Below are 18,153 nucleotides of genomic sequence, written 5' to 3' on the forward strand. Positions count from 1 at the left end.
ACAGCTTCCAACAAACTTGCGTACCCGTCTATCCCTCCAGACAGGGACGATAAACATCTGGATGGTTGGGCACGGAAGGTATTTTCAGCCGGGAGCATGGCATTAAAATCTGCCAACTCCACATGTGCCTTGGAAAAAATGTCATACACTCTGTGGGAGTGCATCGCAATGGCGGCGGAGCACATACCAGAAGGGGAAGAAAGGGAAGGTTTCATAGCCATCGTTAGAGATGGAAAGGAGGCCATGCATGAATCCCTTCAATCTGGATTGGACACTGCGGATAGTGTAAGCAGGTCCATGAGCACTAGCACGGTAATGCGCAGGTTTGCGTGGTTACGGAAGTCGGGTTTTGCATCGGACGTACAGAACCGCCTCCTGAACATGCCTTTTGATGGGTCTCACCTTTTTGGCAACAAGGCTGACGAGAGCCTTGAGAGGTTGCAGACCTCAAAAGCAGCGGCCAAATCTTTAGGAGCTGCTATTAGGCAACCTCAGCCTTTTCGTGTGCAAGGACAATCATGGAGGGGACGATCCTATCGTTATTATATCTCATACGGGAAGACGAGAGGAATGGCCAGTCAAAGGGGCCAAAGAAAAGCCACTCATGGTGGACAAGGAAAACGTGCTAAGCCAGCTCCAGCTGCAGCCTCTTTGCCATCAGCGGCTGCAACATCCACCACAAAACCACTTTGAGGACTCACTTTGAGGACTTGCACCACAAAACACGTGTAGGAGGCAGGCTGTCGCAGCATCTGCAAGAATGGCGAGCCATTACTTCAGATGTTTGGGCTCTAGAAATAATAGCCCAAGGCTATTGCCTTCCTTTTCTAAAGCAACCTCAAAGCAATCCACCAGGGAGACACCCGTTGAAGTTTTCAAATCCGCTCCTACAGCAGGAAGTTCTAACACTGCTGGAGAAAGGTGCCATAGAACCAGTACCTGCAGCGGAGAGGAACAAGGGTTGGTCCTCCCCGTATTTTTTGATCCCCAAAAAGGACGGAGGACTGAGACCCATCTTGGACTTAAGAAGCTCGAACAAGTTCCTCAGGAAGGACAAGTTCAAGATGGTTACTCCTTCTCAGATCCTTCAGCCCTTCAACTCCAGGACTGGTTGGTGTCATTGGACATCCAGGATGCTTATTTTCATGTGCCGATTCATCTCAAGCACAGAAAATACCTGAGGTTCCTTGTTGGCGACTCACACTATCAGTTCGAGTCCTGCCATTCAGGTTGACCTCCGCCCCGAGGGTCTTCACCAAGTTAATGGTAGTGGTGGCAGCGCACCTCAGGAGAGGGGGGGATTCATGTCTACCCCTACCTGGACGACTGGCTGATCAGAGCGTGCTCTGCTGAGCAAGCTTTGGATCATCTGAAAGTCACCTGCCACTTCCTCCACAAACTGGGCTTCTCCCTCAACTTGAAGTCTCAAATGACACCTTCCCAACAGCTTCAATACATAGGAGCTGTATTAGACACAGAGCTCGCCTTCCAAGACGAGGGCTCAAGACATTCTTCAGATGGTTTCAAAATTCCAAAATGCCCAAAATCTCCAGGCTTACGACTTTCTACGGTTGCTCGGCCTCATGGCATCCTGCATTTCTCTGGTGCCAGAGGCACGCTTGAGGATGAGATCCTTTCAATGGGCCCTAAAGACTCAGTGGTCCCAGTTCTTGGGTCAAATAACGGATCTTTTTCAGATTCCGAACAAGGTCAGACAAGATCTTCTATGGTGGACCTGTGCAGAGAACATCTTAAGGGGAGTACCCTTTTGGCAACCATGGCCGGAGATCACAGTAGTGACGGACGCCTCACTCCTGGGGTGGGGAGCACATGCCAACGATTTGACAATAAACGGTCGCTGGTCTCCATCGGAGTCCAAACTACATATGAACCTTTTGGAGCTGAGGGCAATCAGACTAGCGCTGAAGGCCTTCCTGCCATCTGTCAGGGGAAAGAATGTCCTGATAATGACGGACAACATAGTGGCCATGCACTACCTAAACAAAAGAGATGGTGTGGGGTCACTACCTCTGTGCAGAGAGGCAATGCAGCTCTGGTATTGGGCGATTCAAGAGGGAATCTCTTTAACGGCAAGTCATCCAGCCGGGGAAGAGAATATGACGGCAGATGCTCTGAGCAGGCAGAGCACGGTGTCCCACAAATGGGAATTGGCTCAGGAAGTCATTCAAGAGATCTTCGCCCTTTGGGGAACCCCTCAGATAGACCTATTCGCAACCAGTACCAACCGAAAATGCGAAAGGTATTGCTCAAGGGAATTTCCCCCAAGAGGAGCCCTGGGGGACGGGTTCGTGGTGGATTGGAATTTCCCACTGTTGTATGCGTTCCCTCCGATTCCCGTCATTCCTCAAGTCATCAGGAGGCTGAGACGCTTCGGGAACTGCATGATCCTAATTGCTCCGGATTGGGCCAGGAGAACGTGGTATCCGGACCTTTTAGATATGTCCATCTATCCTCCAGTACGTCTTCCTCAGAGAGAACCTTCTCTCTCAAATGGAAGGTCAGGTTCTCCACCCAGAGGTCAGAACACTCAACCTTCATGCTTGGTATCTGAAAGGCTGAGATGCAGGGATTGGAACCTTCCAGATGATTTTATGGAGGTGTTGCTTTCGGCAAGAAGGCCAGCAACTAAGTCTCTGTACCGTTGCCGTTGGAAAAGGTTTTGCAACTGGTGCATGGAAAAGAATGTCGATCCTTTTCTATGTTCTATTCCGGAAGTACTATCTTTCCTTCTGACCCTAGCACATAGAGGTCTGAATATCGGAACAATAAAAGGTTACCTTGCGGCGCTTTCCATCTTCAAGCACTCATCGGAAGAATGCTCCTACTTCAAAATTCCTTTGATAACACAATTCATAAAAGGTCTCACTAATGTGTTTCCTCCTCACCCATTTCAAGTACCAATTTGGGATCTAAATTTGGTATTAAAATTCTTAATGTGTGCCCCTTTTGAGCCTATGCACACGTGTCCATTAAGATTATTAACATGGAAAACAGCATTTTTAGTTGCTCTAACATCAGCAAGAAGAGTGAGCGAATTGCAGGCACTATCTTCTGGGCCACCCTATACTGTGTTCCATAAGGACAGGGTTGTGTTGAGGGTTAAACCATCATTTTTACCGAAGGTAATTTCTGATTTTCATTTAAATCAGAAAATTATTTTACCCTCATTCTATCCTCCACCTCATCCTTCGAAGGAGGAAGAAATAATACACAGACTGGACCCAAAAAGAGCTTTAAGCTTTTACATCTCTAGGCTTTCTAGACTTAGAGTGACAACCAGTTGTTTATAGGCTACACTGGAAGAAAGCTGGGTCAATCAGTAACAAAACAAACAATTTCGCGCTGGATCGTGCTTTGCATTTCAGAATGCTACAGACTAGCACAAAAAGACCCACCTGAAGGGTTAAGAGCCCATTCCACCGAAGGCATCGCCTCTTCCACAGCCCTTCAAAGAGTTGTCCCTATAAGGTCCATTTGCGAAGTAGCAGCTTGGTCTTCGCTTCACACCTTCTCAAAATTCTATAACCTGGATGCTTCCCAGTCTAGGGAGCTAACTTTTCAAAAAGCAGTGCTTTCCTCTGCCATCCCACGGGCCAAGGCAAAGGGAGGCCGGCCAGAGTGAGAGTGGGACAGCAGGAGCAGGAGTCACAATGCAAATGATGTCAGTTTTGCTGGCATTTAAGGAAGAGCCAGTGGAGGGATTTTGTGAGGTGAATGGGGTTTTTATACAGGGGGACATAGTGGACTTCGACCCGGCCATCGACCATCGATCCATCTTGCTCGGCATCTGGTCGTCTGGTCTGGACATGATGTCAGGCGTCGTATAAATACCATGTCACTATGCCCAACCTCAGTTAATTTTCTCTGCGTGCTAACATGCTGCTTGGGAACACAGGGCTTCGACTCTCAACGTTTTTGTGAGAAAACATACTTTTTCACAAAATCCTCGATACAAGAAGTCGGTCGCACGGATATCAGGTTTCAAACAGTGTACCGATTGTGGCACCAAGATGTCCATCACTGACCCACACGAGTTGTCTATGGTGCCTCGGCACGGGTCATGGCGTCCTTCGTGCGCCAAATATGCAACCTAAATCCCTTTGCGATCGATGCAAAACTCGCTCTACGTCAACTGCCCTCAAAATCTCTGGCGCGGTCGATGGTTCGGTTATCGGATGCCAAAACGGAGGGGCATACCCCCGAGAAAGAACACAGGCGGAAAAGGAAACTGTCCTCACTCCTCAATGCTTGCAATATTCAAACAGCATGCTGCAGTCGTGTGTCTAATCCATAACACCCCCACCCCCCACCCCCAGTATGTTTCGGACCAGGAGCGGCACTCAGTGTACTTGAAAGAAATCCAATCGAAGCTGGATTATCCACGTGCATCCAAGGATGTCGACGCTACAGCGTCTCGATCCAGATCAACACCGACATCCACCATATCAGCGTCGAAAGAGAAACCCTCGACGTCGACGGTTGTCAAGAAAACATAAACTCTGCAACCCTGGTCCGAATTTTTCGACACCATGGCAGGTATCTTTGGCGGTCATGACGTTGATGACCAAGGGGATGTTGACCAAATGTATTTGGGTTCAGGAGGTGCGATTATTTTGACATCCAGAATCAGCTTTTACAGCTTGCTCAAGGCTTCCAGGATGCCAGCGGTCTGGACACCGCACCAGACTTTGAATTTCAGCAGTCCCAGCCCTATCTTCACAATACCTCTAAATTCAGGGCTCTGGTAGAAAGGGTTATTGACACCCTGGGATGGAACTCTTCAGTGGCACCTGTCCAAGGTTACAACCTTACCAACATTCTAGGAAGGTCTTACCACTGAACGTGATATGCCCTTAAACCCTGCCATTGCAGATCCTTTAGCAGTTATGTGGCAAAACCCTTGTTCCCTTCCTCCCATCAGCTCCACCATTTCCAGGAAATACCGGCTGGCTACATGGGACCCCTTCTCATCCTACTCCAGAGGGGCTTGTTATGCAGGTTGCTACGGTCTCTTCTAGACCTGCATCTTCTACATCCACTCTGCCTCCAGATAGGGAAGCAAAGAAACTAGATACCTTGGCGAAGAAGCCATTCACCTCACTTAGCATGGCCCTCAAAGCTACAAATGTGGCAAGCAGTTTTGCCAAATACTCCTTCGGTCTATGGACAGCCGTGAAAAATGCTGCTCAGTATGTCCCGGAAGGAGAAATGCGTGAAGGCTTCCTACAGCTAGTGGGAGGTGGGATAGAGGTGGCCAGGCAGTCACTGCAAACGGGCCTGGACATCGACGACTGTGTGGGCCGATCTATGGCGTCAGCCATAACACTAAGAAGGCAGGCCTACTTAAAAACCTGTTTTTTCGCCTAATGTCCAAGTCAAGCTTCTGGACATGCCCTTCGAGGGCAATCTTCTTTTCGGCCACAAAACCGACGATTCCTTAGAGAAATTTAAGGAATCCAAGATTGCTGCCAAATCCTTAGGCTTGGCTGCGCAGCTGGCCAAACCTGCATTTAGCTTCGCCTCTATGACACGGGGCTACAGGAGATATGCTCCTTATAGCAGGGCAGCAGCATTTCTCGTGCTCCGGAAGGGGCAGAGGGACTAATAGAGGCCAACGAGCAGCGTCGGCGGTGGGGTCGACCAAGCCTTCGAAGCTGCTTTGATTTTCCCCTCTCACAGCGAACCATTTGGAGGACGGTTGACGGAGCATTTGCTCCAGCGGCAGGGAATTACTTCCGATGCCTGAGCTCTACAGCTCATTCACTGGGATTATTGTCTGCCATTTGTAAGAAAACCACCGGACAGACCACCCCCACCTCCAATCCAACCAGGACAGGAGCTGCGGGAAGAACTGAGAGCTCTGTTGCTGAAGGGTGCCATCTGAGCAGAGAGGTTGGTATTCCCGGTACTGCCTGGTACCCAAGGAATGAGGAGATCTGTCCCATTCTGGACCTCAGGGCTTTGAACAAGTTCTTGAGGAAAGACAAATTCATGATGGTGAGAGAGAGATTCTCCACGCTCTCTAACTACAGGACTGGCTGATGTCGATAGGCCTACAGGACGCCTATTTCCATGTGCCAATCCATTGAAAGCACACAACGTTCCAGTTCAAGGTGCTTCCCTTTGGTCTTACCTCCGCCCCAAGGGTCTTCACCAAGCTCATGGCGGTAGTTGCGGCTCACCTCAGAATATCCAGGGTCCATGTATCCCCATATCTCGACGACTTGCGCATCCAAGGGAAGTCCGTAGCGCAAGTCTTGTCTCATTTAGAGGACGCATGCCTGCTGCTGCACAAGCTGGGCTTCTCCCTAAACTTAAGTCCCACATGACATCAGTCCAGCAGCTCCAGTTTATCGGAGCAGTCCTAGACACCCAGGTGCGGATAGCCTTCACTCCCGAGGAGAGAGTAGTCAGCTTGGCACAGATGGTCGCCTTGTTCCAGAACCATGCCACTCTACCAGTGGCTTCCTTCCTCTGCCTCCTAGGCCTGCATTTTTCTAGTGCCAGGGGCCAGGTTGCGCATGAGATCCCTGCAATGGCTACTGAGGGATCAGTGGTCTCAGTACCTCGGCTCTCTCTCGGATCTCCTCAGGGTGTCCCCACCAGTGGTCAGCGACCTGTCCTGGTGGTGGACCGCAACAGTCTTTTGGCCGGGGAACCCTTCTGGCCTCCCTGGCCTCAGACCTGCATGCGTCTTTGAAGGGTTGGGGCACTCACTGCGAGGATTTGCAGGTGAGCGGCCTCCGGTCAACGGCAGAAGCCAGGTGGCACATCAACAGGCTGGAGTTGCAAGCTGTCAGGCTAGCCCTGAAAGCATTTGCCACATCTGTGCAGGATAAACAGGTCCTAGTTCTGACGGACAACACAGTGGCGATGCGCTATCTCTGCAAGCACAGTGGTGTGCACTCCCGCCCCCCCTCTGCACAGAGGCGATGATGCTTTGGTTTTGGTTGCTGGAGAACAGGAACTCAGTCCCGGCAGTTCATCTGGCGGGCACAGAGAACAACTTGGCAGAGCACTGAGCAGACAGATCATGGTCCCGCATGAGTGGGAAGTGAGCCAGGAAGTCCTAGAGGAGATCTTCGCTCTCTGGGGTACCCCAGCAGTGGATCTGTTTGCAACGGAGTCCAATGCGTTCCCTCCGATTCCCATCATTCCATGGGTTCTCTGGAGGTTGAAAAGGTTTCGAGCGACCATGATCTTGATCGCCCCAGACTGGGTGAGGAGAACTTGATACTCCAACCTCTTAGATATGTCCATCTTTCCACCTCACCGGTTGCCTCGTCGGCCGGATCTCCTAACCCAGTCGGAAGGTCAGATACTCCATCCGACCCCGTAATCCCTCAACCTAAATGCGTGGCTCTTGAGAGGATGAGAGATTATGACTGGGACTTCTCTGGGGAAGTACTGGAGGTGTTGCTGGCTGCACGCAAACCATCTACAAGATCTTTGTACGTGTGCAGATGGAGAAGATTTGAGGTGTGGTGCAGGGAACGCGAGGTTGACCCCATCTCTTGCCCCACCACTCCAGTCGTGGGATTCCTTCTGTCACTGGCATTTTCAGGCGTTCAGGTCACCACAGTCAAAGGATATTTGGCAGCCTTATCTGTGTTTAAGAGATCCCTGGATCAAGGTTTGTTTTTTACGATCCCGGTAATGGCGCAATTCCTGAAATGCCTTGTAAATAAATTTCCGCCAGCTCTTTTTGTTGTCCCAGATTGGGACCTTAATCTGGTTCTGATGGCGGCTCCATTTCAGCCTATCCACTCTTGTCCCTTACGGCTTCTCTATTTGAAAACAGCTAGGTGGGTGAGTGAACTTCAGGCCTTGTGCTGTAAGCCACCCGTCCTGCGTTTTATTTTCCAGGAGAACGTTTAACTCTGGGTAAGGCCTGGCTTCCTCCCCAAGGTTGTCTGAGAATTTCAGCTGTCTCAGTCCATCAACCTTCTGGTCTTCCATCCTCCTCCGCACCCTTCTAAGCAGGAGAAGCGGTTACATCGCCAAGACCCGAAGAGGGCGTTGTTATTATGTTGCCAGAACAGCTGATTTCAGGGGAGCTGACCAGCTCTTCATAGCCTTTCCCTCGGCCCGAAAGGGCCTGCCCATAACCAAGCAGACTTGATCCCGTTGGATAATATTCTGGATAGATTACCAGGCCGCTGGGAAAGAATTACCAAGCCTCAAGGCCCATTCCACAAAGGGAGTGTCAGCATCCACAGCATTGGAGAGGGGTGTACCTGTTCGGGAGGTTTGTCGCGCTGCGACATGGTCATCCCTGCATACCTTTGCAAAGCATTACAGCATGGATGTGGCTTGTACTTCTGATGTACGTTTTGGCAGGGCAGTGCTGCAATATTTCTTGGTATAACTTTCTGCCCGCCTCCTTCATTTACTGCTTTGGGTGTCTATCCGATGAGGAATCTGCGGGAGAAAGGCAATCGATTGAACCCGAAATTACTTTCCGTAATGTTCTTTCTATGGATTCTTCTCCCGCAGATTCCTCGTCTCCCCTCCCATCCTTCCCCGCTCAGAAAGTAGGTGGTTGGTGTGCATCTTCTCTTTCACGCGTCTTGGTGATGGTCCTCTGTGTCCGTTTTCTATCTTCCTACCACAGTTTCTTAGAACAAAGATGTTTCTAACGCTACTTGTAGTGTTTTCTCAATTATTCCTCCTTTGGAGGTTTATAATCCCTTTCTTTTTAAAGACTCATTAGCTCGATTGTTCTGATTTTCCTATGCAGTGTGGTGCTCATGAAAAAAGAGGGAACTGAGGTTGGGGCATTGTGACGTGGTATTTATACGATGCCTGACGTTCTGTCCAGAGCCAACGACCAGACGCCGAGCAAGACGGTTCGATGGTTGAAGGCCGGGTCGAGGTCCACTATGCCCCCTGTTAAAAATGTTTCCAAAGCAGGGAAACTGGAGAGAATATCTATCAGATGAGCAATCTGCGGGAGAAGAACCCATAGAAAGAACATTACTCTAAGTAATTTCTCCTTTCAGTGAATTTCATTCTCCCACAGATTCCTCATCAGGCAATAAGCCCCGAGCCGGTGGGCCATTTCTGCATAAGGTAATGCCCCTGGGGCCCATGCTGTAATGGCCCACCAGTGAGGGGCTTATTGCCATTAGTACCCCGGGCCCGTTAGACTGCAGTAATGTTTTTTTTTTTTTTTTGCTGCAATACATGTTGCTTTTCCCAAGCTGGAAAAAAAAGTAACAAATTGGCTGCCGCGGATTGGAAAAGGTAGTCCATTTTCTCGTTCTGCGGCGGTCATAGTAATCAAAGAAAATGCCTGCCATGGAAGGGGAGATGGGACTACCTGTAGTCCCATCTCCCCTTCCACCCTTCCATGGCAGGCATTCGAGTAAATGGAAAAAAAAGTAAACAAAAAAATGTCCACCATGGAAAGGGAGAAAGGACTACAAATAGTCCCTTTTCTCTTTTCATGGTGGCTTGAAGAAAAAAAAACAAGCAAACACTGGCGCAAGGGATGCGCAACAGCATGTACGGCTTACCGTCTGGTAAGGCTCGCATACGCACCAATCGGTTATTTGTTACACTAACAATAACCTACGCCAGGTACTTATCTGATATATATCCCTTCCAGTATCAGCTGTTGAGAAACTTTTTTGACAGGGCACATTACGTCTCAACCTCGACTGTTGACTCCTCTTGACTCAAGCATGCCACTCCTCGACTCCAGACACGATGTTGGTCGTATACATATTACGTGACTGCCCCTACATACCTCAGTTCCGTTCTTTCCATGCACTCAGCATGCTGAGTTTCAGAACAGTCTTGTCAATGAGAACATTTTTGTTCCGATAATTCATCGTGATGTTGGGACTTAAAGCTTCGGGGTTCAAACGTTGTCAGGACAGCAGTTTGAAGATGTCCATCACAGACCCTCATGCTTTGAACCCAAAGTCTATTAGGGAATGATCAGTAAAATTAGAGTTTGGCGGCCTCTGGGGATATCCCTGGCACGTTCAACTACCAGGTCATCAGGCCATGACACTGAAGGCCCCCCTCTCCCAGGAAGGACAGGCACCGTAAGAAGGCGAAGAAACGTTTACATTCCCGAAGCGGTTCACGCCGTTCGTCGTTCTCATCCTCCCACAAAAAGAAGAGACTCCATCAGCAGTGACACGATTCTGATTCATCAGAGGAGTGGGGTATGTCCTCCCCAACTCTGCGTCCCCTGACTGATGAGTGAGAGGCATTCAAGAAGCAAATGTTCCAGCTTTTCCAAAAAAGCTGCAGTGGGTACAACTCCGATCTCAATGCCGCAGGCGTGTAAGGCACCAGTTGCGTCTGGAGGCTCCCGCGCAATGGTTTCATGTCAGGTCCTGCACTCTTGTGCTTGACGACGACAACTGCAAAGCAGATTCCGGCGCAAATGTCCCTCGAGGCACAGAGAAATTGCCTTACTGGAATAATCCCATAGACGTTGGCACCGACAGTCAAGCATTTCTTTGTCGGTGAGTCTCAGTAGGCATTCTTCAACTCCACCTTGACGATGAGAGGGATCAGAACCCTTTTGGCTTAGAGCCAATGAGTGGAGAATCGGGGGGAACCAATTGTTTTGTTTTTCACAAACCAAATGGATTTGCTGGCTCTGGCTGAAGTTTTGCATGAGGCAAGCTGCTTGACACATGTCCTGACCTCGATTTGCAACAGGCTGCCCCTTTGGCCTCCCTAATTCTCAGGAATGGGAAGTATGCCAGGAAGTTCTCAAAGAGATCTTCACCCTTTTTGGGTACCCCAGCAATGGATCTGTTTTCCACAAGGGCCAACACAAAGTGCAGAGAGTTCTGCTTGCTGCACTAGGGGATGTGTTTCTGGTGGAATGAGTCTTCAACCTCCACCATGCGTTTAAACTGGGGCCCGTCATACCGTGGGTTCTCAGGAGGGTGAGGATGTTTCGAGCCACCATGATCTGGATCACCTCGGACCGGGCGAGAAGAATATGGTTATTGGAGCTCCTGGACTTCACCAGCTGCCCGCCTTTCCGGCTACCTCAGCGGCTGAACCACCTATCCCAGTCAGGTCTGTGCTAAACCTGAATCCCGAGTCCCTCAACCTACATGCGGGGCTCTTGAGGTTTAGATATGACTGGGATCTCTCAGAAGAGGTAATTGAGGTGTTAATGACTGCACGCAGACCTTCTACAAGATCATTGTACGCATGCAGGTCAAAAAGGTTTGTGGTGTAGGGAGCGCAGGATAGATCCTTTCACATGTCCCACCACTGCATTAATGGACTTCCTTCTATCACTGGCCTCAGCAGGCCTTAAGATAATCACAGTCAAGGGCTAATTGGTGGCTTTGTCAGTGTTCAAGAGGTCACCGGCTCAAGGTTTTTCTTTACTGTTCCGGTAATGACCCAATTTCTGAAAAGCCTTGAAAATAGGTTCCTGCTTACTCCGTTTCTAGTTCCGGACTTTGACCTCAATTTGATATTCACGTTTTGATGGCGACTCCGTTCGAACCCATGCATACAAGTTTTATCATGTTAGTTACCCAGAAAACATCTTTCCTGGTGGCAATCATGTTAGCGAGGTGTGTGGGTGAGCTTCACGCTTTATCTTGCAGGCTGCTCTTCCTGCGATTTTTCAAGGAGAAGGCTTCTCTCAAGGTGCGTCCTAAATTTCTGCTAAAAGTGGTTTCAGATGTTCACGTGTCCCAGAGCATTGATTTGCCAGTTTTCTACCCTCCTCCACATCTTTCCAAGTATAAGGAAAGACTAGTCAGGCTGAACCCGAAAGGGAGGCGCTCAGCTACTACGTAGCTAGGACTGCAGAATGTAGGCATGGTGGCCAAATCTTAGTGGCATTCTCTCTGTCCAGGAAGGGTCTGGTTGTGTCCAAGCAGACGATTTCTCACTGGATGATTCTCTGCATTGCAGAGTGTTATCAGAGTGCGGGAAAAAATCTGCCACCAGGCATCAGAGCAAATTCTACTAGGGGCATGGCAGTATCATATGTCTTGCAAAGGTGTTTGCAGGTGAAGGATATATGTCGAGCACTGACGTGGTCGTGGCTCAACACGTTCACTAAGCATTGCTTAAATGTGGCATGTGATTCTGAAAACGATTCGGCAGAGCAGTGTTACAGACCTTCCTTGTCTGAGGCCTTTCATCCTGCCTCCACACGCTGTACTGCTTTGAGAGGTTATCAGATAACAAATCTGCAGGAGAATGCAATGCATTGAAGGGGACGTTTCTTATGGGTAACATTGTTTCTATGGAATCCTCTCCCACATATTTCTCATCACCCTCCACTATGAAAGTCGTCTGTTGACATTGTCTGGTTGTTCTCTGATAATCGGATGAGAACTTCAGGTGATGGCAATTTGGTGTTAGGCATGGTTGATGCCTGTTTGACTGGGTATTGTCAGTGGTTTCTTTCATTATGGTGTCTGTTCCTCACCCAAAACAAGCCGTCATGCGTTTTTTTGGCTGTCGTTAAGCCAAATCCTATGGCTTCTTCTTCCGTAGCTGCTGAGCTTGTGGAGGTGGAGCGGGTGAGCTGGGGAACTGAGGTACGTGGGTGCAGTGACATAGCACCTATACACAGGCAATGTCACGTCTAGAGTCAAGAGGAGTCTGTCGAGTCATGCTGCGCCCCAGTCGAAAAGGTTTTAGAGTAGCTGAAGCTGGACGGAATATCTATTAGGTGAGGAATCTACAGAAGAAGAATTCATAGAAAGAACATTGGTGGTAAGAAAATGTCTCCTTGTGGACAATGGAGTCAATTTGTGCAAGCCTTATTGATAAATTTAGAAGTGGTAGATCAGCAGAATGTAGGTATGATATATTTGTTTCTTGATTGATAATGTGCAATAATGTTGTATAATGGATGATTTTGGCACCATGCACTTTATGAAGGGATCATATGGGAAAAGGTTACAGTGGGGTTCTATCAAATTGGGTTGACCTATTTTATTGTATCATGTTTGTATCTTGTTCCTTGTGGGCCCCTAAAGTTTTGATAGCAGTACCTGTAAGGCCTGATTTTCTGTTTACAAATTGTAGCTGGGCGCATAGGAAATCGTATTTTAAGAAATGATGGGGAGCAACCTACTCATGTACTACTGAGTGTATGCACTTTCAATTATGTTATTGTATTTTTTTTTAAGTATGCTTTTTAATTGTTATTGATGTAATTGTTGTATATGTTTGATTTCTTATTCCAAAATAAACCAATTGCATTGAATCCATGCAAACTGTGACAGTTCATCTGCCTCTTAAGTGCCTGGAAAGTTGGATCCAGCTTCATATATAACACCCATGGCGTTTCTTCAAAAGTCATGGGTGCCAATGACATGGAATATAGCTGAGGCGGAGCTGCTGTGCATCCTGCGTTGGCAGTAAACATTTCTGTAGCCATATTTGCGCCAGGTAGGATATTTTGACTATTAGCAATCTTTGGGAGGAAAGACTAATCCATCAGAAAGACCGTTACCGATGTTAGATTTGTTGTTTTTTGCCACAGTGTCAGAAAACAAAACTTTATTGCAAAATTCCCTTAACTGCATCATTACAGACATGGAATTTCTGGAGGTCTTAACAGAAGGCTTGGAGAGGGTGCTGCTTGTGCGAGGAGGAGGCAGGGAAGTCATCACAATCTACTCTTGAAATGCACAGTTGCATTCCTTTTCACTGTTGCCTTTCTGACAGTAAAGGACAGTCTGGTTTCGAGGGGAGGAGACATGGTTGCTTTACATTCCTGCCTAAGCCCCTGTTGTATGTGCTAATGCAGTTTTATCACAAACGTGTACAGAAGAGTGGATTTTTCAAACCCTTTGCACAGTTATTTCTTTTAACGCAAATTAAAGTGGATCCTAATACCCAAAAAAGACTATTTTAAAGTCCCCTCCTTAAAGATGAGTGGGACAATAAAAGGAAAATGTTATATTTTCTTTGCTGTGGTTTGTCGCTACAAAATTTAGAAATGTAAGACATGGTGGATCTCCATGTTGAAGATGTATATATCTGTGCCATTTCACAAGTAGTGATCAGGAACGGGAGTCAGTCCCCTTGTGCCTCCTCATTAGGATTCAGCCATGGCTTCATCTTTGTAGACTTTCGTTCTTTATGGTATGTGTTCCCCTGTAAGTAGTTTTAGTTTACAGAACACATATCCATTGTTTGGAGCATTGCATTTCACAGTTAACTCCTTGTCTTTTTAACATGTACCTTTTAGGCATTTTCTTGTTTTCGTTTAAATCACTCAGAGGGTAATGTATGTGTTTGTTATTAACACTGCTACAATTTCAAGGATACCGTCCAGAAATGCACTTTTCTAGGTCGCTATAGTTCTATATCGCACAGATAATTGGCTTTATTAGACTATCCCATCAGCTCTAACTCTGGCCGATGAAACATTATTACACAACACTTCTCCAAATGGCAGCACCTTACCACCCTGACCCCAATAGAGAAAAGCTAGTTGATGATCGACCTGTCTTGTACAAAGTGATAGTACACTTCGGATTCTAATGTGTACTGTAGAATATTTGTTGGTGCAACTTCTTCATTCATGTTCATGTTTTAACCGTGGAGAAGTATGTCTAGGGAATCAAACTCTATTCTGCAACAGGAAGTCATCAATAAGAGGAAGCTCTTTAAGGGTGATCTATCGAGGTAGTCCCTACAAGAAATAAGAAGTGACTGATCAGTTGTTCTTAAAGTATTTTGATGAAAAGAAAGCGGGTTCCTAGTGGTGATTGTCCTTGGGTGCCTCCTGACAATAAAGTGGCCAAACAGTGAGATGGTTTTTATTGGATTTTACATCACCATACAAACATTAATCCCCATTTACCTTTCCTAATTTTGTTTAGATGGAAAGTTTTCCTTTTCTGTCTCTTGAGTGCCATGTTCAGGTGTAAACAATCAGGCCATTTCTAAGGCTGATTTGAAATATGGTGATACAAGGCTGGGTAGAGTTGAGTGCCTGGGAATACCCTGATGCCTGGATTCACTAAGTTTCTAAATGGGTATTATAGGGGCATAGGTACAGTGTTGAATCTCATGGAGATGACATACCCATGAGAATAGATGCCGCTAAGTGGTATTTTTGTGTTCATAGTGTTAACAAAGTGTTTGGAAGTCACTTTGAACAAAAAAAGACTTTTAAGGTTTTTTATACTTGATCTTGTAGATAATAATATAACCATATGACTGTTTAAGCTGACATGCTGTGTTTGTTTTCTTGAAATTTCAAGACCAGAGTACTCACCGAAGGATCTGCCTTTTCAGTAGTTATGTGCAGCACTAAAATTGACAGTATTGCATAGATATGTATAGTTTTTTAATACATGAATGGGTTCTTTTTAGCATACATTGAAATAGCACATAGAATTCATGCTCATGTAGATAGCTACAGATGATGTAGCTTCGAGGATTTTTGGCTCTGTGAATTGCCACAGGTCTGTATTTATTTTGATATTTATATGCGAGAAGCATTTACTATGGAGTTGGGTGAATGTAGCTGCCCTCAGACTTGTACTTATTTGTAGGGTGACCAGATGACTGTCCCTCCACACTTGCCTAGGACTTTCCCAAACCAGTGCATTTGTGTGTTTGCAACTGTTTGCTCCAATTAAGTCACCTGTCAACCAATACTTGTAAATTAATATGGTTGGGACTGGAAACCTGGTGTCAGTGACATTAAGCCATATGTAAGTCTTTTGCCTGGTTTAAATGTGTGAAATGTAGTCAAGCCTAATTCATCCCTATTTAGGATGGCTTCTGGATTTTCATAGGGCCCAGAATGCAGTCTATTTGATGGATTTAAAGCAAAATTGGCTTTACCTCACTCAGTACTCTAATACCCACACATTGTCTAAAAGGTACTGTCTACTTAACTGAATCGGATTCTTTAGTCACTATTTTGTCAATTCCAGCTCCATGTTTCTAGTGTTCTAATATGGCCTGGGACACGTTGCAGGTTCACATTGGAGTAATCAAACAACCCTGGGGACGTCACGTCAAATTGTATCTGTTCCATAGAATTTCACATGCATTTTGACACAGTATTTTTTATTTCTTAATGTTCTCTAGAAAGGAATATAGAATTTCTTCAGTTTGTGTTACTTTGTTGGTTTCCAGCGTAACAATTTTGGAAGCAATTGTTGAAAAGTGTGGCCGGGTAGAACTCTGCTGTGTTAAAATAAATACTACTGCTGCTGCATATGCTTTTGAACAAAGATGTGAGTACATTTTAGAAAGTATGGCAACAACTACCCTTAAACAAAAAAACAAAAAAAGATTTTATTGGTAAAATAGAAATGATCAGATTTTAAAATAAACTTAAGTCTTTTTTGTTTTTGCAGGCTCTTTTTATTTGTGTTCTTATGTCATTCTCTCAATGGTTATTTTATTTTTCAATAAAATCTTGCATCAACAATAATGCCAGCCTGTTTTATTTCTTTGCCGGTTGAGTGTTTTTACTATTCTATTCCTCTCTACGTATAGGATGTGCCAGTATGATTATGTATATATAAGAGCGACATTTGCATTCCTAACACGGCACCCACAGAGAAACCATAGATTAAGCAGGACTTCTTGTTTATAATGTACTCCCATTCATAGGAACAGTCGGAAGGTAAACATTACAATCATAGAGTAACAATCTAGTTTATTATATCACTGAGCGCAGTCCCCCGAACAATCACCAGTGGTACACTCCTAAAACATAACCAGAATCTATGTAAATGTATTTGTGACTCAAGAGGGAGAGACATGTAATCTTACTGTTATTTATTTTATTTCCATGTGCCGCTGTCAAACCTCCTTGCAGAGTTACACACACACACCTACATTCAATCAATGAAGTAGATTAATCAGGCGGAGGCACAATATACAAATTGCATGAATGTGCGAGAGACTAGAGCGGTTGTTGGCAAAGGCACATACATAAATGGCATTTTGGATTAAAAATGCTGAAAACAAAGGAGCACAGTGCAAAGCAGGTGGCAAAATTCCAGTATTTCTAATTGTTAAGTGAAAAAGAGCTTGAACAAGAGGACAACCAGGACGACACTGGGTAACAAAGATTGTCGGAGAAACAAAAAAGTGTGGGAAGGAATGTTGGGATCCGTTATTATATACAGAGAGGCCACTATCCAGTGGCAATGGTCTGCTCCTTGGGATACGCAACAGTCTGGGGCAAGAATATCTAGTATAAAAAAAGGGGGGTACCGATGCGTAGCAGATTGGCCCTGTTAGGCTTAAATTATTTAAATGTAATTACCTGGTCCAATCCTGTTGAACCACAGAGGTTCTTCTTACTACATTCAATCATACAAAACAAAAGACACCTGGTCAGCCCCAAGTCTTTAAAAAAATCAGTGATATTATTGAAAGTACCAACATATAAAAAAGAAAAATACATAAATCTCATTTTACATGTTACATTTACAAACAGAGTGGAGAAAAATATATACAATGAGGCCCAACATGAAAGGGCGCATTAAAGTAATATTAGCATCAACAAATACACATTCTTGAATATAAGCATGAAGTACATGAGATCAGAAAAAGGACAAAAAAGTGAACATAGAGAGAGGCATGTGTCAATTTCACGCTCAGTTTATCCATTCAATCAGAAAAAAAGAGGCTTATTTAAAACCAAATGAATATGTCTGACTGTCGTTACCTCACAACAAAGCAGGAAATAAGAGAAAACAATGTGTTTAAGATATGAGTGAAAAATAAAAAGTAAGATTATTCTAATCTGGGGTTGGATCTTTTTTGTTTTGTATGATTGAATGTAGTAAGAACCTCCTCTGTGGTTCAACAGGATTGGACCAGGTAATTACATTCAAATAATTTAAACCTAACGGGGCCAATCCGCTACGCATCAGTAACCCCCCCTTTTTTGATACGGGATCCGCTATTAGACAACTGATGTGCTTGACTGTGCAAAGGGAATTACACTGTAAATCGAAAAAGAACCAAAGCCACCAAAGGGAAAAAGTTGGGATAAACACGAGAGGAATAGGGGTGATCAGAGAGGAGATGGGTATTGGTGTTAAACATAGATCGAAAGGTTATTTTCGCTGTGTTAAGTGAAGATATTGATTGTAAGAAGCAAGCTTTGTATTGCATATATGTGCTATTTAA

General features: G+C 45.8%; 1 protein-coding gene across 4 annotated transcripts in view; it reads left to right on the plus strand.

The window, feature by feature from the left end:
- Nucleotides 1-16,438, plus strand: part of SLC12A4 (solute carrier family 12 member 4) — a 1,569,223-nt gene extending 1,552,785 nt beyond the window's left edge. For all 4 annotated transcript variants that reach the window (XM_069639659.1, XM_069639652.1, XM_069639655.1 and 1 more), the window contains exon 24: nucleotides 13,571-16,438. In XM_069639659.1, the coding sequence (XP_069495760.1) occupies nucleotides 13,571-13,662 (92 nt within the window). In that variant the 3' untranslated portion in view covers nucleotides 13,663-16,438. The remainder of the gene's footprint in view (nucleotides 1-13,570) is intronic.
- Nucleotides 16,439-18,153: the final 1,715 nt, after the last annotated feature.

The sequence above is a fragment of the Ambystoma mexicanum genome, chromosome 1q, assembly GCF_040938575.1.
Source record: "Ambystoma mexicanum isolate Mex_15411 chromosome 1q, UKY_AmexF1_1, whole genome shotgun sequence".
Taxonomy (NCBI): domain Eukaryota; kingdom Metazoa; phylum Chordata; class Amphibia; order Caudata; family Ambystomatidae; genus Ambystoma; species Ambystoma mexicanum.